Here is a 26,447-nt window from a genome sequence, read left to right as displayed (position 1 = left end):
TGTTATGCCTTTTTGCTCCGAACTAGTTTCAACAGCTGCAAATAAGAAAAATTAAACAGAGCTGAAAACGATCTTGTAACAAACTGTGCTTTAATCTGTCATCGATACATTTACAATATACATTTACAATATATATGTATATATTTATAAGTTTTAATATACCGCTTCCATCCGATTCTTTTTAGCAATAAGGTGGGTTAATGTATGATTGCGGCGTATTATACTTAATTTTTCGTCTTTATTCACAAGACATACATGCACACACCCAGCCATACATACGTACACACATTTAAGTTCCCTACGTTTATCCCGTTTGTAACCTACCGCGGACGATTCTACAAGGTCTTTGACATTGCAGATCTTTCTTTACATCGAGCACATCGTCTATGAAGGATATGTATTTTATATACAAAGAAACGAAATCTAGCTTACATACTATAAGAATCTATATATTCTACATAAGATACACCGGCAACAGTGTGCTCGATATCATACAGAAATCCTTCGAATTTAGAAATCACGTATAACCCTACGTATCGTCTAGTTGTTGTTCCTTTTTTTCCGTTTCTTTCAACATAAAAAAGGAAAACAACATTCACAACAGGCTAAAAATTACGAGCGCTGTCACGAGGGGGATTATAATCGTCTTCTCGCTAAGAAATCGAATATTGCATAATCCACATCTCGATCGATGCATCGAGATAGAGAAATAGAGGCGCTATAAGAGCGTAATAGACAGAGGAACTTTTGATAGAAGGTTACTTCCGGTCACTAGCGACTGAACTTGACGCCTAAGTTGTCGACTAGCCATTAGAAAAACTATCAAAAATTCCTACGCAAAGTAGGCTTATCCTTTATGTACATATGACTACATAGTAGATTACCGAATAAAAGCTAAACATCTCTTCTTTTCTGATAAATCGTGTAAAAATGTCAAAGTTTCGTATCGTTTTGATAAGAAAAAGGAGGGGAAGTGGAAGGAAACAAATGTGAAATAGGGAGGGGTGTAGACAATTCGGTGCAACGGCCGGCACCCTAATTCCAAAGAGAGCTTTAAAAATCCGTTATTCGCTAGTCAATCAGTAAAAAATATTTCGAAAGAAAGAAAGAGAATCGAACGATCAACTTTATGCGCTCCCTTTACTGTTTGACGTTCACGAGTTTACGGTGCTTGTTTCGACGATCTTGAGGACTATCGTAATCAGAATTTTCCCCTATTCCTTTACTTCGGTACCGGGATTCCTCCTCTTCGGAAAATTATAAAATTCGTTAACAAAAGTAAAATAAAAGAATATTTGGGAAACGATAAATCGATTACATTTTTTTAAAAATGAAAAAGATATTAATGTTGCTAATGCACTGTAACGGTCCCTCGAGTCAAACGATTTAAACAAGAAAAAACGACGGCACCGATAGTTTTTTTAACAGAAAAAATTCTGATTATGGTCACAGAGAAACATGGTTAGATGAAATAGTGTTTACAATCGGGAACAGCGCATCTTGCGGCGTTGGAGCGAAACTTGTAATACTTTCACTGCCATATCGACCATCGGTCATCGATACCGACCCGCCTGCGTTCGAGTGAAACATTTATAAATGTATTATCGCTTATTTCTGTTAAACTGCGACTACGATTGACAACAGGAAAAAGGTACAAAGTATCAAATGCACTCATAAAACACTAGTAAACACAGTTTTATCTAAATTAATCTTGTACTCGTGTCATACAAATTGTACCCAAACAAACGTTAGAAAAATAACAGACGTACGTTACATTTGAAAATTAAGAAAAAAAGTCTTAATAAACATGGGCCCGTAAATCCATTTGCCTCTAGGATATAGTTTGAAACAAATATTTTAACAGAATAAATTATGGCGGTAGGGCGTTTAAAATGGCCTCCATTGCTATGCGACAGACGTCCATACGTTGTTATCATTAAATGCATTTCTACACGCAAATATTAAAACTTAATACGGCCGTATCTAGAAAAGAATGGATTTGCAGACTCATTGTGTACTACCAAAACTTTTTCACCTACCGTACTTGTTAAAAAATTTCCAAACAGACTCAATTCTGTAATTTTTAACGAGGACTTACCGCGCGTCTGTTATTTTTCTATCATTTATTCTAAAACTCTTTGCGCAGACAACCTATACGTGTTCTGAATAAGGAGAACGAGCCACGACGAAGTTAGAACCAGACCTGGACAGAATTTTATTCGAAATGGCAATAAGAAATAACTATTTGAAATGATATTTCAGTCTTTTGATTCTCACAACGTTACTTTTAATGAGACATTTCAAATAAACTTTGAAATAACATTATCAATGTTTCCATAACGAATAAATTTTCACTTGGTAATCGAAATATTTATTTGTCTTTTGCAAATAGAAGATCAATACGTTTTTAACGAAATATATAACTATTTTATCTTATTTTTTAGTCGCAGAATATGCCAGCAAAGTTTGTACAGGAACTTGTTCGATACCCTGAATATTTATAATTTCTATAAATCATTATTCCCTTGATATTGTATAGAATTATTATTTTCAAAGTTATTTCATGAAACACGTAGATATATTTTGAAAATAACAAATAGTAATTTCTTGTTTAATGTTAAACAAATCGGGATCGTCGGTTATCTGTATCCGAAGATCAGTAGAGATTTTGTTATCAGATTAAGCGAGAATTATTGCAATTATTAAATAAAATAGCGATTTGTTGTCGTCGATAGAAATTAAAACATAATATTTCGATCCTTTATGTCCTTTTAAAATGTTCTAGTACATATTTTCTTATCTTCGTTTGCGTGTATTTTAGTAAATGGCTCGAGTAAGACATAGGTGCAATAAATTGTGCCGTCTCAAGGATAAATGCGTTACAATCGATAACAGAATGGTTTCTTTTTATTTTTATTTCTATTTTTATTCTCAATCAGGATTCTACAATATACTTGCATCAAATACACGGAATTAAAAACCAATTATACGCGAAAACGTTATGCCTAATTCGTGGCATTTAAAAAACATGTATTAGAACATCCGAAGGAGACCTGTAAAGGGTCGAAACATTACGTTTAAATTTTCAACGATAATAAAATACAATGGAAAGGCAGCAGTTAAATTTCATTTGTACAGTGTGCGATAAAGTTGATCGTCCAAACTTTGGGTATACATATAATACTCGAGAAAATCAATGAAAAACTGTTAGCAAACGTGGGGTCTAGAAATCAACAGTTTCCAAGTTTTAAGAAAGAATTTTATTTTTTTCAAAATTCAACATAATAACTAAAATAGCAAACAAATTTTATTACGGTAAAGTAAGCTAACTTGAAAAGTATTGAATTCTAGAGTAAAATAGATTCTAATTTAGAAAGATTTGTCAGCTTATGCACGAGAACAGGTGGAAGACACTTTGAAGATCTGCTGGGACAAAATAGAAATTTGTTCTTGTAACTCGGAAACTATTGACAAGCACGGTAGAACCTCGATTATTACAGGAAATTGTAACTGAATATTCTTGGAATAATCGAGGTAACCGATCGAATGAAAAGTAGCCTAACACAGTGTATCCTCGTATTGTACAGAGATGAGAAATTGTTAGTTAACTTCTCGTCTCTGCACACAGTAGCTATGATCCAAGCGTAACTTTCTCTCCACCGACCTTTCTTGATACTTAGTGGCATTCCCTTCACCGTCGACACCACGCAACGAACGAGGCTCTCGTGCAATAATCGAGATTCTATGTATACTGCGGTACAGTAATACACGGTTAATTTTCGTTTTATTTCTGTTCGTTTCCTTCCTTTTGCTGCTGGAAAAGATTAGCGGGAATGAATAGTGGAAAATTAACCGTAAAGATTTCAGTTAAAGCATAAACCGTGCATTACTGTAGTGTACATACCCGAAAGTTTGGATTATCAATTTAAAGACAGCCAGCTATATCGGTGCGATCACGGCGACTATAAATTCATAACGATAAGATAACGCCGTTGCTCGTAATAGTATTTAAAATAACGTTACTTGGAAAGTGCCCAGGTCCAGTTGGAACGATGAAGTCGATAATACCCTCAGCCGATGCACGTCCGTTTAATGTCTATCCCCGGTTCTAAACGCTATTTTCTCCTGCTCGTCGAAGGACGGGTCTGCCCGTCCGCAATACGTCGTACAAACGTTCGGACATCCGTTACAATGATTTTAACGGCTAAAGCCAGGACTGTCGATGATGATGCGGCGGCGGTTGAAGAGCGTAGAGGGAATGGATGTACTGTTGGTAGGCGGTTGGGTCCACTGTTAAGTTCGGTCCGTGGGGCGTTACGTACGCGGACACCGGCGGTCCGTACGCCGCCGATCTCTGAGCGGAATGAAGAAACGGATGTGGCGGATAGTTCCTCGGCGGCTGATTGCTCAGCTTGTTGCAGGCTTGTTGCGCGGAGTCCGTGACCGGCGGATGCTGGGGCTGTTGCTGTTGCCTGAGCGCCATGCTGTAGTATCGGTTCGGGTTTCGAAACTCGTCCAGGAACGCGAACGCCGCGGCCGTCGCGTCCTTGTCGTAAAAGGCTGAGCTGGTGGTGGTGCTGGTCGAGGCAGCGAAATTGAAGGCACTTCCAGCTGGCGGTACCATGCCGGTGTTCTTCAGACTGATCGACTCCGCGGACGTGCCGGTGTATTGGGGGAAGCCAGGTATACCAGTGGCGGACTGCGGCTCCGTGCTCACCGCGGACGAAACGTTCACGACGTTCTGTTGCTCCTGTTGCTGTTGTTGCTTGCTCTTCCTGCTCTTTCTCGTCTTGGCGGGCACGGCCGTGGATCCCGTGGGCAACGTATCGCCGGACCTGCGCGATATGGACAATATGCCCTGCGTGTTCTTCGCGGCCGCCGTCTGCAGGCTCTGCAAAAGGTTCAGGTCCAGCTCGGCGGCGCCCGCGGCTGGGCTTCGCGCGTACGCGAGATGCTCCGACTTGGTGGCCGGCGGCCGTGGGATCGTCAGCAGCTGTTGTTGCTCTTTGCTCGCGCGACCCACCAAGCCCAAACCCAGACGAGCGTACGCGTTGTTCGTTGCCACGGGATCGGCCAGGTTACCAACGAACGCGGCGTCGAATTGGCTGGCGGAAACCGCGTCCGACTGCGACAACGCCATTATCGGGTCGAAACCGAACTGCTCCTGGCCGGTCCTCGTGGCGGTTTCCTGCGTCAGGCCACGGGACGCGTCCGTGGACGATTCATTGTATATGCGTTTCTTCACGGGCGGCAGATTGCTGCTGGTCGAGCTGTTCCCCGACCCGCTGCTGGTGGTCTTCGTGCCGGCGTCGAAGTAGTGCGGACTGGGATAGACCGGTCTCGAGTTCGCCATCGGATAGCCGGACGTCTGGAAGCCGCTCGGGTAGAGCTGCTCGTGCGCCGACAGGTTCTGTTGGAATGCTAGTATCTGCGATTGGTCCTGAGTCGACAGCTGATCGCCCCCTGACGACGTTTTCCCGAGGAACGACCGCTGCTGAACGTACTTTTGCGCGTTCAGGGACTCGGTGAGATCGGCGAAACTGGAACGCTCTTGCGGTGCCTGTTGCTGCTGTTGCGGTTGCTCCTGTCGCGAGACAGACCTCTGCAGATCGATGTTTGGATAGTTGTTTCCGAACGCCGACTGATACTGATTCGGCGACTGATAAATCTGGTGGTTCGCGTTCAGGTTCAGCGACGTTTCCGCGGCCACGGCGAAGCTGTTTCGTTGCTGCTCGCTGCTCGAGGTCTTCTCGGTGGCGACGGTGGTCCCGGTGGCCTTGAGATACTCGGTTCGATGCTCCGTTTCGATGACGGAGGACGACGGCGGCGGTGGCGGCGCCGGGGACTGGATGTAAGAATGATTCTGCTTGAACCCTTGAGCGTAACTCGAAGCCGCGGGAGGAGCTACGGCTGCGGCTGCGGCTGCGGCTGCGGCTGCGGTTGCTGTTGCGGTTGCTACCGTGGCCGTGCTCTGCGGACAATCCTCCGTCACGGCCTTAGAAGACGGCTGCGATTGATGCGTGTAGTTTGTACTCTGTTGAGGGGATGGCTGCGAGTAGCTCGTGGGTTGTTGCGATGGTTGCGAGGTAGTGCAGACGGATTTCTGTTGCGGCGACGGTTGAGAGTAGTTGCGCGATTGCTGCGGCGACGGCGACGGCTGGGAATAGTTGCGCGATTGCTGTGGCGACGGCGACGGTTGGGAATAGTTGCGCGACTGCTGAGGCGTCGGCGATGGTTGGGAATAGTTGCTGGCTGGCGCTTGTTGGGGTGACAGTTGCGAGTAGTTCTGTGGCGTCTGAGGCGAGTGTATCGAGTGGGAGTAATTCGCGACGGACTGCTGAGGAGATGGCTCGGAATATTTGACGGGTGGCTGCGGCGACGGTTGGGAGTATGAAACGTTCTGCGGCGAACGTCGAACGAATATGGATGGTCCCGGCGGGGATGGCTGCGGGAAACAGCTGTGAATTTGCCGCTGAGGTGACGGCTGGGAATAATTTCGAGGCTGGGGCGAGGGTTGCGAGTACGCGGTGATAGGCTGAGGCGATGGCTGTGAGTAGCCCGCGGAATGCGTCTGTGGAGACGGTTGGGAGAAGTTAGAAGGCTGAGATTGTTGCGGGAAAACGGTTGGTGGTTGTGGAGACGGCTGAGAGTAGGTCGACGGTGGCTGCGGGGACAGCTGAGAATAACTGGACGATTGCTGCGGAGATTGGGCGTAAGGAGAATGTTGTTGCTGCGGAGATGGTTCGGAATAGGTGGGCGGTGCCTGAGGAGACGGCTGAGAGTACGGTGAGTGGGGTTGCTGAGGCGAAGCTTGAGAATAGTTTGAGTTTGATGCCTGAGGAGAGGGCTGGGAATAATTGGCGGCGTTCTGCTGTGGCGACGGTTGCGAATATTTCGGGGTGGGTGGTTGCTGCGGCGATGGCTGCGAATAGTTCGAGGGTGGCGGCTGCGGGGATGGCTGAGGATACACCTGTTGGATCGGTTGCGGCGAGTGCTGGGAATAGACCGGTGATGGATTCTGAGCGGCGGTCGCTGGCAATTGCTGATTGTATGTTTCGCTCGGCGTCGAATTTTGAGGGAAATTCGGCTGCGGAGAACGCTGGGGAAACGTGGGCGATAATTGGTGATAGACTTCCCCGGAACTCTCCTGAGGAGACTTCTGAAACGTTGGATGGGACTGCTGAGCCGGTATTTGGGAGTAAAGGGGTGGTTGTTCGTAAGAGGACGACGGATACGCCGGTGACAGTGGATGATTTTGCGGTGACGGAGTAGGTGGCAATTGAGCGCTGTATCTCGGGGGCGTAGCGTAATAAGGACTATTGTACGGACTGCTTCCCGTCGACAGCGCATCCTGATAGAAACCAGCTCCTCTTATTTGCGGCTCGACCGAGGCCATCACAGGTTGTCCCTGCGGAGAACGACCCGCGCGACCGGGCGGTGATTCTTGAGAGAAGCTGGAAACCGATTCGCTCACGCTACTACCGCCGGTGCTCATTCGTCTCTGTCTGCCACAGAACACTTCCTGCAATTCCCCGTCTTTCTTCGCCGCGCCGTCCTCCGATTCTTCGTCCTTCTTCTTCGATTTCGGCGCACCGAACGCCTTGAACCAGGCGCTCAAATTTGGCGTCGCAGCTTTAGGCTTTTGAGTCTCTTTCACGCTCGACTGGCTATCTTTAGATTCTTCCGCCACCGTTGGTATCTGCGCCCTTGTTTTTCCGCTCGATGATTTGTCCTCCTTCGAGCTGGCAACCGGAACCGCGGGAACAGCGTTGTGATCCTCTTCCTCGTCGTCGTTCGAAAAGTTTGGATTCGGCGAGGAGACTAAGCTCTTGCAAATCAACTGAATGGAATCCACATTTTTTAAAACAGTCCCTAAGCTAAGTTTTGGTTCCTCGTCGGCGATTTTGTTCGCCTGATCATTGTCGCTAGCCAGCTGGTGAACAGCCGTCTCGTTTACGTTAACGTTCGGTAAGTTGAGCGGCTTCTTTAAAAGCAAATTCCCCTTACTTTTACCGGGCTGTAAACGATCGATCGTACGTTGTATCTTTTTTGGTCTGCTGGGTCCGTGAGGGCCAAAGATCTTAATAGAACTTGGTCGTTTTCTTGGCGCTTCTACCTTTGGTCCTGACCGAGCAGATTCAACGGAAGAATGAAATATCGGAGAGTCGCTCCCGGAAGAAAATTCAGAAAGCTTTGGTGCGTCATCTAGCCATTTGTTGATATCCTGTTCGGAGGTAAAAGAAAAAATAAATGAACAATTAAACGTCTATTATGTCGTAATACTATCTAGAAATATAAAATATCCTTACATGGAGTGTTTGCTCCGTTGCCTGATTCAATGCTTGTATCGAGCTTTCTTCCTTTCCAAATCCTTTGGTATGCTTGGTCTGAGCCACTTTTACTTTCTTTGTTTCGGTTACTTCTTGGTCTTGGATTTTCAACGCATCTTCCGTGGTAGGAACTTTTTCTTCTTTCATTCCCTTTTTTAACTTTGGTCGTCTCGCCGCGGCTTTATCGCTGTCTTGAAAGGTACTACCGTTTGAAGGCACTTTTTTTGAATACACATTGTGAAGATCGCTTTTCGCTGGTTTCTTCTGTTTCTCTTTCTCATTCTTCAGCTTCTCTTCCCGTCGCCTCTCGCTAATCTTATCCTTTAAACCGTCCAAGGATTCTATATCCTTATCACCTATAAATGCGGTAATTTTCTTAGACGTATTGGTTTCTTTTGAATCTAAATCGCTTTCTAGATCTAAGTCTTTGGAATCTATTTCGCTCGATATCTCCCCGTTTTTCGGTTCATCAATTTTCGATTTTGATTTTTTCTCTTTGTCCTTTGCTCGACTCTTCTCATACTTTTCCTCGGGCTTCGAAGCTCCCTTCTCTTTTTTCCGACTTTTCTTTACTTTGATATGCTGAGTCTTGTCCGTTTCTTCTAACGCGTCTACCTCATCCTCGTTAGACTCGACCTTTTTCGCTTTACTCTTCTTGCTATTATTCGTAAATATCTCGGTCTCCTCGAGTTCTTTCTTCTCAATTTTTCTACTTTTACTTTTCGCGATGACTAGGGGCTCGTAATCTTCCTCAAAGTCCTCTTTCCGCTTCTTATTCTCTTTTGATTCTTTTATAGGTCGCACGCTATCCGCTTCCTTTTTCTGCTTATGACGTTCCTTGCTAATCTTTTTGTTCATTTTCTTCAGCTCTTCGGATTCTTTGGGCGACAGCTTTTTGGTTTTCAACAATAAATTGTTCGCGTCAATGTGTTTCCTTCTTTTCGACGTTACGATACTCGACTCGGACATGGCGTCCTCGCTTTCTTGCTCCTCTTGCTCCTCCTCGTTTACAGATTCCTCGCCCTTCACTCTTTTACTCTTTTTCTTACCCCTTTTCTTCTTTGGAAGTTTATAATTTTTCCCCCGTTTCTCCTCCTCGTCATTTTTATCGTTTGCTTTGGACTTTCCTTTACTTTCCGATTTATACGATTTAGACTTTTTTGTGGATTTCTTCGAACGCTTACGGTTTTGATGCGGCGATGAAACTCGGGAAGGACACGACGGAGAAGTGGGCGTAGCGACGAATGGTTTTGGCGACGAAGCATCCTCGTCACTGGATGTTTCCGATTCTAAATACCGATTTACGGCTTTATCGAATGCTTCTTTAAGATTAACTGCCATTTCTGTGTACTCTACCAGAAAATACAATAATATCCACATTAGAAATGAATACCGATATTACGTGATAATATATTGCTTCAGAAAATATATACAAACCATTATCAGAGCCATTGTATTGCCTACAATTATCCACTATAAGACAAAAATCACGTTTAAAATCATTTAAATTCTTGTATAAACCACCGTCGAGCTTTTCCTCCATTGTACTAAGATCCATAGGTTTCCGTACCACGCTATAGTATCTATATTTTAAAATATTAGTTTAATAGCATCATGGTTTAAAGATATATTAATTACAAGAATAATTATAGTATTATACCTTGGCGCATACTCTTCATCCACGGGATCAACAAACGGCCAGGCGTCGACGTGATCCTTGAGACTTTCAAGAACCTTATGCATCCCAACGCGACGTTCTTCCTCCTCGATCCCAAACGAATAACCGAATTTATACCCATAATTAGAAGACACATAATTCCCGTCACTATTACTTCCAACACCTTTCTTTTTTTCTAACACTTCCACTTCGTCTCTGGTATGGATCACGATTTGACCAACAGCAGAAGCCAATGAATTATTAGTCTGCCGTCCTTTTTTCTGAACGGGCGGCGAAGACAACGGCGGAGATGTTTCCTCTTTAACGTAAACATTCTTCGAGTTCTGAGCCCCCTTTTTACTCCCTTTGTTTGTTTTAGTTTTGATCTTAGATCTAACCATGACTGTTTCCATCTGTGTTGCGGGCTCGTGACTTCGAAGAACTCGTGAACTGTTACGTTGCAATAACTTGCGCCGTTGCTGCTTCTCTTTCAAATCAAAAAGCTTCGGAATTTCCGGCATGAAATCCTCGGATAAAGTACGGTAGAGTTTACGTTCGGTATCGTACTCCTAAGCAATACAACAACATTATTAGAAGGGTCTAAAGGGCAAAGAAACTAACGCTCGTTCAATGAAACAATTACCGAATTACGAAATTTCTCAACTAAACGACTCCAGTCCTGCTGAGTGAAGCAGACAACTTGCCAAACACTTTCCTTCCCTTCCTCGTGTATTAAACTACTGTCCTCCTTCTTCTCCTCCTCTTCCTCTTCCTCCTTAACCACTCTGCTTCGTCGTCTTTTGCGCTTTTTATCCCTAGGTTTACTTTTCTGTTTATGTGAGATGCTATCAGAAGTATCGATGTAATCCTCCCTATATAATCGAGTGCCGTAAAAGTACCAATAGGCAGAATTCTTACGATCATGTCCTAAAGGTTCGACCCGCAGACTATCCGAGTCCAAATTACTCAATGATTGCTCCTATAAACGTGTGTTGGAAACATAAGAAGATTAATATAATTATAACAAATGCTAATAATAATAATATATATCGACAACACGGACTAGTTTTCAAATACATACCACGTCTTCAGCGTCGAGCCTGAAGTCGCAGAGAGCCCGTAGTATTTCTACTTTTTGACGAAGAGGCAACAATTCGAAATCTACATCTGTATTAAAAGGATTCTCACATTTGTATTCCTGGAAACAAAATAACGTATCAATTATTTTTAATAGCATCGATGTACCTTAAGTATCACGAAATATACCAAACAATTATTTTACCTGGCATTTCTTACGAAACAATCTACGTAAAAACATCTGATAGTTAAAAGTGGAGATGTCATTGCGAGTGTCGTTAGGTAAACAACCTTCGAGTAACCTGACTATCAACTCCTGTACTAAACGTCCCTCCGTTCCTCCATCCGTTAATAAAGCTTCTTCCAAGTCCTAAAATTATATAAGGTTAATATGTATACAAAACCAAAGAAGCAATCGATGCAGCAACAAAAGAATAATGCATAAGCTTTTAATAACATAATAAAGCCGAAGCATGATCTATTTAATTTCCTGGAAGCTGAAGCGGTACTAACAAGTCTCATATACAATGCCTACTCGTACGAGCAAGCATTTAGGTAAGTACCTCAATATCAAAGTCCAGAAGATCGAAGGCAGCCCTAAATAATGAACAGAAGTGTGCTATACTTGGCACCTCCCACCACGATTGAATGTCTAAAAAAATAAAGGAACAATTGAGAGTTCCTTGATGATATGTCTTTATAATCTCTGTAATATCTCCTTTTGCATGTAATAAGACTAACGCAGGAATAGCATCAATTTGGAAACTTTGTTGTAACAAGTATGTACACGACTGCGTACATAACTAATAGATAGCGCATTGCTATGTACTAATAGCCTATCGATAATTTCAAACAGAAATATGCTATATTTGTATTAGATACTATGGATATTACATTAATAAGATATATTATACTAGGAGTATACTCATGATGTATACAGGAATAAATAAATATAACTTTGATATAATATACGATAATTAATAAAAGAAAAAAAAAAGTTTCATATAATTCTTCGTACTTTACTTATAAAATTTATTTATTAAATAATATTCGCACAATGTGTCGATCCCTTTTTCGCGCCGTGTAAGAAGTATTCTGTTCGACGATACGTTCTTATTTTCTCACAATTTCTAACATATGGATTTTACAATTGGACATAGATAAAAATTTAGTTTTTTTTTTTAACAATAATGCTAAAAATATCAAGGTATTTGACGAGTCTAATTTTTTTCATAGCAACCGTAACCGAATAACAATACACGAAAGTACACAATGGCTAATCGATTCAATAAATTTTTTGCTAACTTTACTGTTTATTCAACAATGCTAATTACTGGTTTCTACATTAAAATCAAAAACAATTTCATGATCATTCACTACCAAGTAACAAAGCTACCTCCATTAAACAACAAGTATGTTAATGTTCACAAAAGGGGCTACATTTAAAAGTAATCAAGCAAAACACCTCCAATAATAAATATAAATCGCAAATACGATTATAATGCGGCCGTGCATCGATACCTTGCGTAAAATGTAACGCAAATGGTAAAACGGAAAAAAAAGAGGTGAGAGAGTGGGGAAAAAAAACAACGAAAACGATTGTGTTGCTAAACTTGGGGTCATTGACAAGGACTCTCGATTGTGAGCATCGATCTTCCGCGAGAGATAATCGGTGCAATACGATCAAGGTGAACGAAAAAAATCCAATGGATCTTGTCTGCAATCGTTTTCACGGAGGACGGAAACGCAAAACTCACCTAGAATTCCGATGAAAGTGGGAAACATAACCCGTCCTGTGGCGGGCAAACCGGGCGAATCACGTCAGGGCGGATAAGGTTGTTGAAAACACGAAGGAGAATTGCGTGCCGCTGGCCCGTTTTCAGGTGTGTAATTCAGGCGGGTCAGGAGATCGAAATCCACGGGGGTAGGCAACGATGATAGCCAAGCGAAGAAACACTTCCGCTCAGCGAAGCCGATTGCTTTTAAAATACCGGGATACACATCAACGGGCGGCTATGACACCCATAGTCCTCGAGACAAAAGAGCGGGTAATCGCGATTCCGCATAGCTCGTCCCGCCGTTTCCAAACGAATCCGAACGGTGAGGCACATTCGTTCACTGGCAGTTCCCAGCGAGGAACAGCTAACGCCGATTTATTTTGGCACAACACTACGGGTTGCCAGCGATGCGCGCGACACTTGCAACCATTCTAATCGGGTAACACTCTAGGCTCAAAACAACCACCAGCTTTGTTACCGATTAACTTGCACCGCCGTTTCGCACGTCAACCACATTAACGCGGAATTAATGCAGAACGTTTGTCGTAAACGGAACACCATTCACCATGATCGAACGTCCTTTTCCAGTTTTTCAAATTCGATTTCACGTACGCGTGTACGTGTGTGTATATACGTTGATGCTCCGATAAGGACAGTTTTCCGAAACGCACTACGCGACCGTACGGGTGCGGACTGTGCAGCAGCGGACTGCAACTGCGGGCGTACACCTGTGAACACACGTTACACAGATATGCATCGACGATGCATTTGGCGCGAAATCCGTTCGAACTCGATCTTTCTCATGGTTTGACGCTAGTGTTTTACAATTTGGTAACCGGGAACTTTGTACAATTTCTAGGGGAAAATTACCTAGATTACTTCCTAGAAAAAAAAAAAGGTTAAGAACTATTTCATCTAGTAAGATTACTAGCGAAAGGGAAGGCTATTATTACGTAGCTATAAACATAAAATTGAATATCATTCCTTTGGATTGCATAAGCATTGTAGACGATAAAAACAATCGTAATATGTTTTGATCATATTTGCTCATATAAACGAAATTGCATGCTGTACACCGACATTGTAGTTCTGTGGTCACCTAACCTAATTTTTTTACTAGTATTACAGTTTGCAAATATAAAGATACAACTTCATGTAAACGAATAAAATTATAATCGGTTCTTTCAGTTATTATTTACATTCGATGTACATTTATGTGGCAATTAATGTCTGTAAGAGATCATCGGGAGTTCTTGAAAATAGACTGTTAGGATTTTGGTATAAATTTTTTGGATTGTGGCAAGCTTCATACAGTTGTTTGTAGATTGCCCCAATTACTTCGAAAGAACGTTTTTGCGTTATCGAACGATGATTATTACTTTGCAATAAACTTATTTGTGGCAACAATAACACATCTGGCATCACCAGAAAAGTTTCCAGTTTGTTCTGTAAATCATTAGTAAATTAAATAATGTCTATAAGTAATTTTATTTAACTTCGAAATGAACAATTACTCACTGTAAATTCTTTTACGCTCAGAGGATCCATACCAGGAACAGAAGATAACGGACCTCGTTCATGCCCCTGTAAAATCGTATAAATTGAACCCAGATTTAAATGCGCGACTAACGAACTGGCCTGTTCCGACGTAAGAGTATCAATTTGTGCATCGGACTGGGCCTGAAAGATAAAATCTCAATTAATGATAGAACTTATACCTCGAAACAAATCCCTTACCTGTAACCTTTCTAATCTTTGGTCCATGTATTCGTACAATGCTAAAGTAGACTGTATTTGATGCATACAATTTAGAAGGTACACAGCCATGTCCACTGTTGGTAATCTCGACGCCGTTTCGTTAACTTCTTGCAAAAGTGGATCGATAATGCAAGATACTATCTGCAAATAATTGAATGTACGATTCAATTTAAACTATGTAAACTTTGCAAAGTGCAAGACGAACCTGTAACATATCTTTTTCTCTATCTTCTGCTATACTCGCTACAGAGAGAATTTCGTTAAGAAGGGATAGTAATCTGGAAACAGATGGAGCAGGTACTAAATCATTTCCTGGTGGTTCCGCGCGTTCACCAAGCGCAATGCGCGTCTCTTTTTGAAGTCTACTGAGAAAACTTTTCTCGCTCAGTACTAACAAGTCCGCCAATATCGAGTCCAAGGTACTATCAGGTACTACTTGCTGAATTATCGCGCGATAAAATCTAAGAAGAGTGGTAACGGAATATAACACCGTTGCTGGTGCATCCATAGAAATGACATGCTCCATTCTTGATTTCAGAGGATGACAGAGTCCCTCTGTGATATTGCTCAATGATAGTTTAATCTGATCCGATACATCTGAAATACGTATCGCGAACGAAATTAATAAAAATAAAGAGAAACGAATGATCGTTCGATTCTTACCTGTTTTGTCACAGCCCTTTACCAAGGTCAAAATATTCTCTTTCTCGACGGGAATAGCTTGATGAAGCCAGGCAAGCATGTCTCCAACGTATCGCTTAGGATCGTTTGCGTGCATCTCGATAGGATTGGGTGTTCCGCCATATCCTTCTCCTAACGTTAACGCGTCTATAAAAGATCCCACTAACGCAGTCCTTCTAGCTGCACAATATTCGTCTAAAATATATCTAAACAGAATGTAACAAACTTAAATGCAAGACTGTTTGCGAACGTGCGTTACGCTACGTTTGCTAAACTTTAAGTTCATACTTAAATAAAACTGGTCTGTCCTGTAATTTCTTCATCGCTTTAATCAACAATGTTGCTAAACGTTCATTTTCAACGTGTTTGCATTGATTTTGCGTCCACCTATATAATCGTTCTAGAGCTGCTTCTTGTAACAATGTCATTCTTTGCATAATATCTAAAGCCAATGTTTGGTATCCCGACTGCATTAATATTCTACAACTGCTATGGATTTCCTGAAATTTAACCCATGTTTTAACAAATTTTTTTAATAATAATTGCTTTCATTACCATACCTGGACACGATTAACTACAGAAAAAAATTCTTCTGTAATAGGCGACTCCCTACTAGACCCATGTAAGACGATCAATTCTGCTTGAGACAATTGAAAATTTTTAATAAATGCATTTGCAACATCCTGTTGCATGGACAAAGTTTGACTGAAAATGTTAACACAATGCTCTACGGTTATTCCCATCCATAAAAATGATTTTCTTCTAGATAATCTGATCGATTAAACGAGCATACCTTTTATTTTGAAGTTTTGAAGTCTGATCGATTAATTGCGACGTTTGCGTTTTTGTAGTTTGTAAACGATTTGTCATACATTGTACAGCGGTGTTCATGGCTAAAACATCTTGATATATATCATCTAAAGAAGCTTTTACTTCTCTAAATGCGGATAGAAATTCTTCGTTTATTACGAGACTTCGTCTTTCTATTTTACTACGTAAATTTCGACGAGCATTTAGCGTATTCTCCGTAAAAAATGTAGACAATTCCTTTAAAGCTTCGAGTGTATCCTGAATTAATTAATATTTTAATCTATCAAATAATATTTCTAAATAAATAAATAAGCGGAGCGAGTGCCCGAATATTTCTGTACCGCGAAATTTAGATAGAATTTTAATCGATCCTTAATACAGTATAATTATGTTAAATTAATTAAACAAGTTAATCGTATTTGTAAACTATAATAAACAAGACATTTGAAGAAAGAACTTCTACTTCATTTCCTCTAAAATTAACTAAAAACTGTCAAAATCAAACGTGCTGTACTGTCCGAATATTTCTGTTATTCATTCTATATACCTTGTCATGCTCTACTCTTGATTCGAGCAATTTATTAACCCTCCGAACCAAAGCAGTATTGGTATTTTTTTCACTCATTTTAAGTCTTTTTTTGTTTTTATGGTGAAATTCATTCAAGTATATAACCTATTTACTTCTAAACTGTCACGTAGCACGCACAGTGATGCTAGATTTGGCATAATTGTGTGCACCGAGTCGATCGTCGATGCCATCGACGGCGACACTAGTAACGACGAATTTTCTTAGCGTTTAATGGGAGTAGTGGGGATAGCTGACATATCCAATATCGTCGAAAAATTTGCCTACCTATTCAAATATTTTTCTCGATAATGCGTAGAAATTTTAATTAGTTTCAACCATCTCCCTATTTACCATATTTATTTAGAAAATTAGAGCAAATTAGAAACTCAGTGGTGCACAGTGTTACCAGATGGCAAACCAGGTGCTCGATCTGGTTACTACTGGTTACATTCGTAATACGTACCACTTAGTTCACCGTCTAAGATGATTTCAATTTCATGATGACGATATTATTTGCAAACTCTCAATATGTCAACTTTGTACATTTCCATTAGTTAAATGACTTTACATTTATGATGTACGCGGTGCTTTGAGCGAAATAAAATGTTTAAGAATTATGATTTTATATTTTGAACAGTGTCTGGGTAGCAGGGATCAGTAGAACAGTCTATAGAACCTATTTGTTTATTCATATAGAGGTTAGTTTTTGTTTCAGTTAACAACTAAAGTAAAGATTAATGTCAAGCATTTCAACTTTGGAATATTTTAAATTTAACCAGTAATTACAGTATTTGATTTAATGATTTAAAATACAACCGAACTTATTTTTCAGACCTTTTCCTTTTACGTATCTGTGAAATTGTTTATGTTTTATAGTAGAATTATAATTACAATGGTCTGATTATATTCATAGATTATTTTAATATATTAATGTATAGTATAGAATAAAGTGTATTATTTCTATTGCGCCTAAGGGGCAGTGTTTTATTATGTCTTCTTGTAATAAATAAATTAAAATTTTTTTTTTAAGTATGCATGATTACATTTAGTTTGTTGGTGGCAAAATGTCCACGTCAGAGTCTGGTGTGGGATGTATTAGTGAAGTTACGCTTGCAATTAGTAAAGCAAGGGGTTCTCAATCAGGCAATGTGAGAGTACTTGATAGCCCCGACTCTGATGGATCCGGCCACTCGAATTCGTTCACTGTACAACGGTTTAATTATCCTGACAATAATAATGCAAATTCTGATATTTTGCACCCTCCATTGACTAGCGAAGATTTAAGAATACCGATCGTCGGATACGAAGTTATGGAAGAGAGAGCCAGATTTACAGTTAGTAAAATAATATTTTGCTATACTACGATTTAGATACATATCTATTTTTAGTCGTATCGGAGCATATATATATCTTCCTTTCAGGTTTACAAATTACGAGTGGAATTGAAAAATGGTGATTGCTGGTTCGTATTTCGAAGGTATACAGACTTTGTTCGTTTATTATCGCAATTAAGAAGACAAAAGATTCCAATTTCGCATCTAAGTTTGCCAAGGAAAAAATGGCTCGGAGATAATTTTGCTCCAAGCTTTTTAGAAGAAAGAATACGTGGCCTTCAGACATTTGTCAATGGAATATTAAGTAGTCCACTTCTCATAGGCATTGCGTGCGTCAGAGACTTTTTTTGTTTAGACGAACCGCCCGCCTTATCCGACACTGCAGATGAATCTCGAGTACGCATCTTGTATTAAATTTATCAACTCGTTTGAAAATGTATCAATAACGGAATCCCGTTCGAGAGATATCTGTTTTGCCGTTTTTCAGGCAATATTTGAAGCATTGGAAGACACCATATATCATTTACGACAACAATTAAGAGAACGAGAGGCGGCGCTTGCGGCCGAAACAGCGTTATGCAATGAACTCGAGAAAAAGCTGCATCAAATGTTAAGGTAATTAAATAATACAATAGGATGCAGTAAAAGATATACAATAATGCTCTTTCAAACAAATATCTGAAGCATCGAATCAATGTTTCAGTGAAAGACAAACCTGCCTAAAATGCGGTGCATCTCAATAATAATTTTTCATAAATTTGTTTCTTACAAGTTGATACCAGAAAACTATATGTATATTATATAGAATCTGGTACAATTAGGTAACTTGAGTTGTTTATTGCTACGACATAACAAATTGTTATCTTAAAAATATTTGTTAAAGAGGAGATATTAGATATCACCGGTGTATTTTATAGTATCAGTTATGGCACAATCACTTTCATTTTTGATTATATTAATTTATACACAACAATGATAAGTGATATGTATAAGGTTCCTTAGAATAATAAGTACATCGAGCTCTCCTAGCGTTAAATGTAACTTAAATATCTATTTATATCGTGTATTTAATAATAGCCGAAGTGCTTTCAAATTTATAAGAGAATCTCAATATATAAATTATTACGGCTCGACTATGAACACACGCCAAAGTGCATCGATCTTTGGTATTTTATAAAATTCTATATATTTTCTAGTATTTTTACATCGTTGTTAGCATAGTTATGCAACAATTCCGTTGTTAGAATTATAATTGACATTCGTAATATTGAAGGAACAATATTACCATAAGAATTATTACAGATATTACAATATTATGATATTTAAAATATATTTATGTACAGATATAATAGATATTTGATATTTTCTGTAAATTATATTTTACATTTATTATATATTTAATATTTATTATATCTCTAAACGTTTTCATGGTAACTTTACGAGACATTTACAATACTGCACAATATAAACAAAAAAATGTTATACATTTCAATTAATTACTACGTTTTATAAAAATACAGATGTTGTTTTTATTGAAAAATATAAAATTAATAAAAATGTTATTCGATATTATATGATAGAACGCGTCTATTATATTTATCATGTAAAAAGGCTGAAAAGTCCGATACAGTTTTAATAATAATTTTCAATTATTAAACGTATCCATACACAAATCCATGCACGTATTATAACTTGAATCGATACGCACCATCCTCATATAATGTAAATCGACGGTATTCCGTTATGTACATTTAAACACGAAGCGTAAAATTATATTTCATCAGTCTTTTTTATCCGGAGCAACGACTAAGCACAATGCTTGGATCAGGTACGTGATTTTCTCTGGAAATAAAAGAGAGAAACATGTTAAAATCGGGGTAAGGTACTCGTTATTGTAAATAATTTCGTAAGGCGTCATCGAGCTCACCTGCCAATCTATTCTGGATCTTCTTGTACACGTATACGTGATAGATGACGAGACCAAAGAGAATGAAGAGCAACGCGAATAGATATTTGGCCGTCGGCTCGTGTATGATCGGTATCACGGCCAGAAAGATAGAGACGCACAATACCAGCCATGGTATCACGGTCGGCACTCTGTACGGTCTGGGCGCTTCCGGTTTGGTCCTTCTCATGATCAACAGCGACACCATCGCGAGCCCGTAAAACACCCAGGTCAAGAAGCTCGCGAACTCGATGAGCGCGATTATATTCCCGAGGAGCAAACAAACCAAGGAGAGCAATCCTTGGAACGCGACGGCCGCGGCGGGCGTCATCCTTTCCATGTGGACGAAACTGAACACTCGGGGCACGTGGCCCTCACCGCCGGCGACGTAGCAGAGCCTGGACACCCCAAATTGTATGCTGAGGCTGCACCCGAAGGTGGACAACGCGACGCCTAGAGGAATCGCGAAACCCAACCAGGATGGCAGGACCCTGTCCGCCCAGAGGACCGCGACAGCCGGCGCGCTAACCATTTCCGGCATCGTCAACGCGGCCATGTACATCAAGTTCATCGACACGTAAAGTACCGTGATCAACGGCACCGCTATCAGAATACTCCTTAGTATATTGATTTCAGGTTTTTGTATCTCTTCGGTGACGATCGCCGCCGACGTCCATCCGTCGTACGCCCACAATCCACTGTAGAAGGCCAACGCCACGTCGCCGGCGGACGTGCTGCTCCCGCGGAACGGATGATCCAGTAGTTTGGTGTGACCTGTGCCCAGCCACCATATCCCACCAACGATCACGACTATGCAGGCGACCACCTTGCACACCGTGAACACGTTTTGGACCTTGACGTACAGCTTCACGCTGGTCAGGTTTATGTACGTGATCAATCCGAGCGCCAGTACGGCTATGATCTTCTTCAGCCGTTGCATAGACGCATCGGGGAGATCGGTCAGGTACCCAGAGAACGGTTGCACGCTGTATTCAGCGAACGTCAGCATGACCACCGCCACTTCCGCCGGTCTCAGCAGGACCACGTAAACCCAGGAGCAGATGAAAGCTGGTAACTGACCGGCGTATCGGTGCAGGGGTGTAAACGCCTCGACGAAGTAAGCGTACTCGGCCCCGGATCGCGGTACCACCGTGCTCAATTCGGCGAAGGCCAAAGCTCCCAATAAAGAGAGTAAGCCGCAGCTCGCCCAAATCAGTAGACAGAAACCTACGGAACCTGATCTTTCCAGGGCGCTCGTGGGGGACACGAAGATTCCGGAACCTGAAATGTACATGGACACCTTAGTATTGGATATACACCTTTCACAGTCAAAGGGTTAACAAACAAAGATAAACTTTTGCTTGGATCGCTGTTTGCTATTTGCTGTTCTCTCTTATCGCTCCGTGTTGCAGCAATGTTTGCAAATGGAAAATCATCGATCCAAACGTCTTTAGATTTTATACAAAATTAGGTCAGTAAAAGAAAGAAGAGACCGTCGTTTGATCGTGAGTACCTTATGATCTACAAAATCCCCAATTGTGGTCTCTCCTTTACTGTTACGATAACACATGCTGTTCAAACAGTTTCAAAAAGAAGATGTTTCGCAATTTTGCTGAATCAACAAAACTAAATTAGTAACAAATTTAAATTGAGAAATTCTGCAGTATGATCGACGCAAAACACGTTGCTCAACGCATATTTCACCGGTATCGAAGGTGTTTGGAAATGTTGTTTTCCTTGAAAATTTAATTGTTATTTCACGATTTGGAAAATCTTCGGGATACTTTCAAGAACATTCGAGGTTCTTCCTCCGTTATCTGTTCTTGGCTTTCAAAAATCTGGCGATATAAATTATTTGGAATTATCGAAGCCTCGGATGTTTTGATGGTTTGCCGTAATATAAAAGTTCGTAGATGAATATGCAACACGATACATCCGTTAGACCGCGAAGTTTGATTAAAATCGGTCAGATATACTTCAGAAGGATGTCTCGTAATAGTCGAGCGCGTGGGTCAGTGATTAACCTTGATTAAGCCTTTTAATTCGTAATCGTGTCAAGCTGGTTTGCGTAATTACCGAAATATTACGTCAGGTTTTTATTCTTTATCTCGAAAGGTACGACGCGCGTTGCACGAGGATACGAACATCGTTACGAGAAAGTATTATTTTTTTTTCTAATTCCCAATAATCTCGATCGAACCAGATTAGTTGGAATATACCAGGAAAATCCAGATGTTGTTTGAGAAGCCTCGTCGAATTGTATGTATCGTACTGTTCGAGATAAAGTAGCGGGGCTGAAGTACGCTCTTGAATCATGAACTCGAAAAACATTCGAACCCTAGCCTGTCGATTATAGATATTCCAGAACTAAATAATTTACAGATAACGCGTTATTGGTTTCGAATATCTTGATTAAAAGATCGCCTAAAGATATAGCTGTTTTTCTGGCGAGGATTTTTTTCTAAAATGTGCAACTCTGCTCTAAATATTATACTCCTTCTTTAATTTTATGAAGAGTTATCTCGAGTGCGACCATTGAGCAGTTGGAAGTGATATTTCTAAAACTCCATCAGTAACTAGTAAGTACCGCCATATTTTTTCGAAGTCGCCGGTGTAGACAATCTCTTAATTATTTTAAGCAGTGTAATCAAACGAAGAATATGTGCAAGATACAACGATAACGATAACAGGGATTATTTAAAAACTGTGTCGCTACGCGATCAAAAGAAATTATTCAATAATTGTTAAATGAAATTTGTCGCACTGTGTTGGTGAGAGGAACGCACGAGGTACTTGAAAGGAATTCTCTGTAGTCGCAGAAGTACCGTGAGAAATAACGAGGGAACCCTTTGAATCGCTATTAAGGAAGACCACGTCGTTATTACTATGTATAAAGCCGAACTTCATTCGGATCCACACAATTACGCAATTACTGTTAACTGCTTTTAAAGACACGATGTCGATGTGGAACAATGGTTCTCTACGGCTTTACAAATATCATAATCCTCCAGTGGCGCACACAGTAGGGGTGCAAGGGTGCATTTACACCCTTTCTTTCCTAGATATATCCATTTCTTAATCACTGAAACTTCTTTATACGCAACAAGACTCTCTTTACCGAGTCGATTAAAAGATGTGCAAATTTATTTTCGTTTGTAGAAATTACACCATTCCGCCAAAGTAAAATCATAAAATCATCTCTGTAGTTTCTTATATCGTGAGAACAAATATTTAAATTTATTGTAAAATATACAAACGAAGGTAGGCCTTGCAAGCATACACATATCTTCGATGACATTTCGAGCCACTTGTGGATCATCTTTGGATCGTTAAAATCGAAATTTCATAGAACTTCAAAATCCTATCATATCGATATTGGTCTTACAGTACACGAATATTTACTATACAATTGCTCGAAAGCTTTACGACCTGTGTAATCCGTAACATTAAATCTAAATCCTATCAAGAGGATCGTAAGATCGGAACGACGCCTGTCAACTCCAAGAAAGATCTTTAAAAAAATCAAGAGAAGATCGAGACCGCACGGGTCTCGTATTACTTGAGAAAATTAATATCGAATATGACTAAATACGTATAAAAACAAAATGGTTATATCATCGAATATTAAAATTATACGTAACACTGTGTACGACACCATTGGCTTCCGATTCTTATTATTTATTACATTCGACCATTTAAACTAATCGTCGAAAGATAAATACAGCTACTAAAGGAACGTTATCTACGTCGAATATGTAACTTACGGAGCATCAATATGTACACAGAACATTTCGTGATATTATATCGATCGTATCGGGCATTGACAAAAAGAAAAGAGAAATAAAATATTTTCAGTAGCTGGCGCGAACGTGTTACGCGTTCTTCGATGCATCGATGATTAAAATTAGACAGTGTTGTCCTGTTACCACTGTCTGAAACGGAGTTATGGCAATCCGATATTGACCATCATCGGCGAGAACGTGACGGCGGTAATTTTGTCGTAAGCGACAACGTGCGTGCGTTAAACTGAATAATTGCTTTTGCACGCCGCACACGTAATTTCACCGCGTGACATTTACACCAATTGGACATGTTATAAGCCAAAAGCTTAGCTCTGTTGTATTGCACGTAGCGAAACCTTTTGACTTATGACACGTTGAACGGCCAACGTGTAACACAGACGGATCGAGTGCCTTCCACGTCGAACAATAGATAACATTTTTCCATTCGACCGATTTCGTTCGTGTCAGAATTTGTTTAAGAAATCCCACTGACGTCGCAAGTTCACCGTTCGAGCGTTATGCAGCGAAAGAATTGCCACACTTACGTTATGTAAGTGCAACATCGATAATGCGATACGTATTTGTAACCTTCCATTATGTCAAGTGTGCCATTAAGATTGCGAGAAATAGTCATTTTACAAATTAGAAACAAATTAGAATTCGAATTATAGAATGGAATATATTCGCCGATGACACAAGTAGAAATTTCATTGTTTCGTTTTATTCGTCATCTATTATTTGACCATCTCTGCTCCTACTTTGTAAAAACACACGTTCGACTATTGCATCGCGACAGTACGACTAAATTATGACAGTTGTATTTTCAAGCATTGGTTATTACTTTTTCGATAGCTAATGGACAAATATAAACCATAAACAGCGAGCGTGTAAATTCTATTAAACGAAAATGCGTATTTTCTACATAATATTGTATCAATTAGATACGTGAAAATATTAATTTGAAATATGATAAACAGATTAATAGCCCATAGCGTTCCGAGTATTATCAACAAGACATCAATTTACAAATTTCCATGCATTTTCTTCCAAATGACTCTTAGGAATTTTCATCGTCGTTTGAAAGTGAAAGCATGAAACAGCGCTCTTAATCTGTTTAATAGCTGTTATGAATTCCAAAAACTAATATTTTCGGAGAATTTTAGAAACCATTACATATACGTATAACTAGTTCAGATGCTTATACACGTAGCAAGATTAAATAAAAATAATTTTGTAATTAGAGTCTTCTTAAACTTTCTTCTCTCATTTATGAAACAATTTCCAAGCATTTAAACTTTTGGTCTTCTTCGGCAACGAAAGTTAACAACTAAGAACATAAATAAGAAGATACATTAGTTTTCGATGTGTTGGTAAACAAACAACTACATATGTACAAGTGTGCGTAATTTTTAAACAATAAAATAATAATGTAATTCGAGAAAATTGTCTATTTACAAGATTACTTTTATTTTCGTGAAATTTCCATAACTTCGGATTCTGGATTGTCCTGAACGTTTCTTTAAATTATTACGTCGATATCGGAACTTTTAAACGAGATTCCCGGAATCTTCTCGCAGCGTAAGACGAAAGCAATATTCGGAAATTCCGGAATCTGGAAAAACTGAAAAATCCCAGGAAATCACAGTCACTGTTTTCATACCGATCATGACAGCCAGTATAATGCTCACTGCGCTGAAGAGGCCGAGCTCACGCTTCAGACCGATCTTCCCGCCTTCTTGATCCTCGACGTGCCCCATTTCGGGCGCAATTCGACCGGTACACTCAGCAACGAACACCGATTGCCACGTATATCAGACAATTTACTAACGTAACCGATGCGAGCGATTTTTAAATTCAAAGGCCCATCGCGCGAACCGCACGCCGATATAGTCTGTCTTCGATCGGCTGGCTTTGCGTTCAATCCGTGCAACGGAGACACGACAAATCGGTTGGCTTCCTCGTGCCCTCGAGCCAGATCGAACGAAGACAGTGTGTGACGTTATCGGAAGATGTCCAGAACGAGACTGAAGTATTGACGGGTCAGCTAGTCGCTTATTTTTACAGGCGCACGATGATTCCCCTGATAAGAGTACCGGCTACTTCCATACCCTCGCCACGGTCCCGATATCTTTGACGATCGGTAGCCATCGTTAACGAATTTACGGAAGGCGCCCCGTCCGGGCCGGCGCCGAACAAATTTTAAACGATGCAACGATTCACGGCTGCAATTAAAGCAATCTGTAATCGCGCACGACTATTTATGATCAAAATTAATCGATATTCCGATGGTGTCGAGTCGAAAACTACTTACCACATAACAATGTATTCCTAGAAACTTATTTCGATATCTAAAAAAAATGATAATAAAGTTATATAAAATATCTTTGAGAATATTTTATTCTCATTCGTTGTTCGTTATCACTCGGCGCGTTCGAGTTATCTGAGATTCCCACGAAAATATTCTATAATTTTATAATTTCGTCGACCATCAAAATAAACGTTGAAACATATAATTCTTAATATAGCATAAGTCGATATATTTTTAGATAGTTATATCGTTTAGATGTATTAAACTCTCGATATCACTGACGATTCGATCGACGATGGTCGTGACCGACCAACGATTTATTTAATCATCGATCGTCGAGAACGTTTAATTTTAATAATCGATTAACGTTAATCGCGACTCATTTTTACGATTAAATGTTTAAATTAGTTGAGAAGAAG

General features: G+C 40.3%; 4 protein-coding genes across 9 annotated transcripts; 1 reads left to right on the top strand and 3 right to left on the bottom strand.

The window, feature by feature from the left end:
* Positions 1–158: 158 nt before the first annotated feature.
* On the bottom strand, positions 159–13,505 carry LOC122395333 (flocculation protein FLO11-like). Of its 3 annotated transcripts, XR_006258968.1 has the most exons (10): positions 12,822–13,505; positions 11,628–11,716; positions 11,270–11,434; positions 11,069–11,185; positions 10,631–10,966; positions 9,991–10,556; positions 9,768–9,913; positions 8,310–9,682; positions 3,905–8,224; positions 159–3,811 (listed from the first exon to the last, which is right to left on the bottom strand). XR_006258968.1 is itself a non-coding variant. In XM_043392796.1 (9 exons), exons 1-9 carry the CDS (start codon positions 12,847–12,849, stop codon positions 4,205–4,207), a joined length of 6,840 nt encoding a protein of 2,279 aa, XP_043248731.1. In that variant the 5' UTR covers positions 12,850–13,505; the 3' UTR covers positions 159–4,204. The 3 variants fall into 3 exon arrangements, 2 of the variants coding, with proteins under 2 accessions (XP_043248731.1, XP_043248732.1); XM_043392796.1 differs by having other exon boundaries at positions 159–8,224; XM_043392797.1 differs by lacking the exon at positions 11,628–11,716 and having other exon boundaries at positions 159–8,224.
* Positions 13,506–14,026: 521 nt separating this feature from the next.
* Positions 14,027–16,795, bottom strand: LOC122395148 (conserved oligomeric Golgi complex subunit 6). The gene is made up of 9 exons (XM_043392518.1): positions 16,639–16,795; positions 16,075–16,349; positions 15,842–15,986; positions 15,570–15,781; positions 15,264–15,487; positions 14,806–15,197; positions 14,580–14,741; positions 14,361–14,522; positions 14,027–14,288 (listed from the first exon to the last, which is right to left on the bottom strand). The coding sequence occupies exons 1-9, from the start codon at positions 16,714–16,716 to the stop codon at positions 14,055–14,057; spliced, it is 1,884 nt and encodes a 627-aa protein (XP_043248453.1). The 5' UTR covers positions 16,717–16,795; the 3' UTR covers positions 14,027–14,054.
* A 379-nt stretch (positions 16,796–17,174) lies between these two features.
* LOC122395042 (sorting nexin-16) lies at positions 17,175–19,218 on the top strand. 3 transcript variants are annotated; one of them, XM_043392338.1, is made up of 6 exons: positions 17,175–17,357; positions 17,709–17,993; positions 18,081–18,389; positions 18,481–18,608; positions 18,697–18,785; positions 18,825–19,218. In XM_043392338.1, exons 2-5 carry the CDS (start codon positions 17,724–17,726, stop codon positions 18,734–18,736), a joined length of 747 nt encoding a protein of 248 aa, XP_043248273.1. In that variant the 5' UTR covers positions 17,175–17,357; positions 17,709–17,723; the 3' UTR covers positions 18,737–18,785; positions 18,825–19,218. The 3 variants fall into 3 exon arrangements, with proteins under 3 accessions (XP_043248273.1, XP_043248271.1, XP_043248272.1); XM_043392336.1 differs by having other exon boundaries at positions 17,690–17,993; XM_043392337.1 differs by lacking the exon at positions 17,175–17,357 and having other exon boundaries at positions 17,647–17,993.
* A 259-nt stretch (positions 19,219–19,477) lies between these two features.
* Positions 19,478–26,137, bottom strand: LOC122395041 (b(0,+)-type amino acid transporter 1-like). 2 transcript variants are annotated; one of them, XM_043392334.1, is made up of 4 exons: positions 26,032–26,137; positions 25,381–25,942; positions 19,921–21,219; positions 19,480–19,835 (listed from the first exon to the last, which is right to left on the bottom strand). In XM_043392334.1, exons 2-4 carry the CDS (start codon positions 25,475–25,477, stop codon positions 19,774–19,776), a joined length of 1,458 nt encoding a protein of 485 aa, XP_043248269.1. In that variant the 5' UTR covers positions 25,478–25,942; positions 26,032–26,137; the 3' UTR covers positions 19,480–19,773. The 2 variants fall into 2 exon arrangements, with proteins under 2 accessions (XP_043248270.1, XP_043248269.1); XM_043392335.1 differs by lacking the exons at positions 25,381–25,942; positions 26,032–26,137 and adding an exon at positions 23,703–24,288 and having other exon boundaries at positions 19,478–19,835.
* Positions 26,138–26,447: the final 310 nt, after the last annotated feature.

This window comes from Colletes gigas, unplaced genomic scaffold, assembly GCF_013123115.1.
Source record: "Colletes gigas isolate AHSC1104 unplaced genomic scaffold, ASM1312311v1 Colletes_gigas_Sc00005, whole genome shotgun sequence".
NCBI lineage: Eukaryota > Metazoa > Arthropoda > Insecta > Hymenoptera > Colletidae > Colletes > Colletes gigas.
Note: the sequence above shows the minus strand (reverse complement) of the source record. Positions and strands in the feature narration are given on the sequence as shown.

What these genes read in the sequence shown, in the direction of transcription:
- LOC122395042 (XM_043392338.1), top strand. Translation starts at nt 17,724, where the DNA reads ATGTCCACGTCAGAGTCTGGTGTGGGATGTATTAGTGAAGTTACGCTT. An exon ending in AAGAGAGAGCCAGATTTACA is followed by an intron (nt 17,994 to 18,080) that starts GTTAGTAAAATA and finishes TCTTCCTTTCAG; the next exon opens with GTTTACAAATTACGAGTGGA. An exon ending in ACACTGCAGATGAATCTCGA is followed by an intron (nt 18,390 to 18,480) that starts GTACGCATCTTG and finishes GCCGTTTTTCAG; the next exon opens with GCAATATTTGAAGCATTGGA.
- LOC122395148 (XM_043392518.1), bottom strand. Translation starts at nt 16,716, where the DNA reads ATGAGTGAAAAAAATACCAATACTGCTTTGGTTCGGAGGGTTAATAAA. An exon ending in GAGAAAAAGATATGTTACAG is followed by an intron (nt 14,742 to 14,805) that starts GTTCGTCTTGCA and finishes AATTATTTGCAG; the next exon opens with ATAGTATCTTGCATTATCGA. An exon ending in TGAGCGTAAAAGAATTTACA is followed by an intron (nt 14,289 to 14,360) that starts GTGAGTAATTGT and finishes AATGATTTACAG; the next exon opens with AACAAACTGGAAACTTTTCT.
- LOC122395333 (XM_043392796.1), bottom strand. Translation starts at nt 12,849, where the DNA reads ATGTTTCCCACTTTCATCGGAATTCTAG. An exon ending in GATGAAGAGTATGCGCCAAG is followed by an intron (nt 9,914 to 9,990) that starts GTATAATACTAT and finishes TTTAAAATATAG; the next exon opens with ATACTATAGCGTGGTACGGA. An exon ending in CAACGGAGCAAACACTCCAT is followed by an intron (nt 8,225 to 8,309) that starts GTAAGGATATTT and finishes ACCTCCGAACAG; the next exon opens with GATATCAACAAATGGCTAGA.
- LOC122395041 (XM_043392334.1), bottom strand. Translation starts at nt 25,477, where the DNA reads ATGGGGCACGTCGAGGATCAAGAAGGCGGGAAGATCGGTCTGAAGCGT. An exon ending in TATACTGGCTGTCATGATCG is followed by an intron (nt 21,220 to 25,380) that starts GTATGAAAACAG and finishes TGTACATTTCAG; the next exon opens with GTTCCGGAATCTTCGTGTCC. An exon ending in GATCCAGAATAGATTGGCAG is followed by an intron (nt 19,836 to 19,920) that starts GTGAGCTCGATG and finishes TTTTATTTCCAG; the next exon opens with AGAAAATCACGTACCTGATC.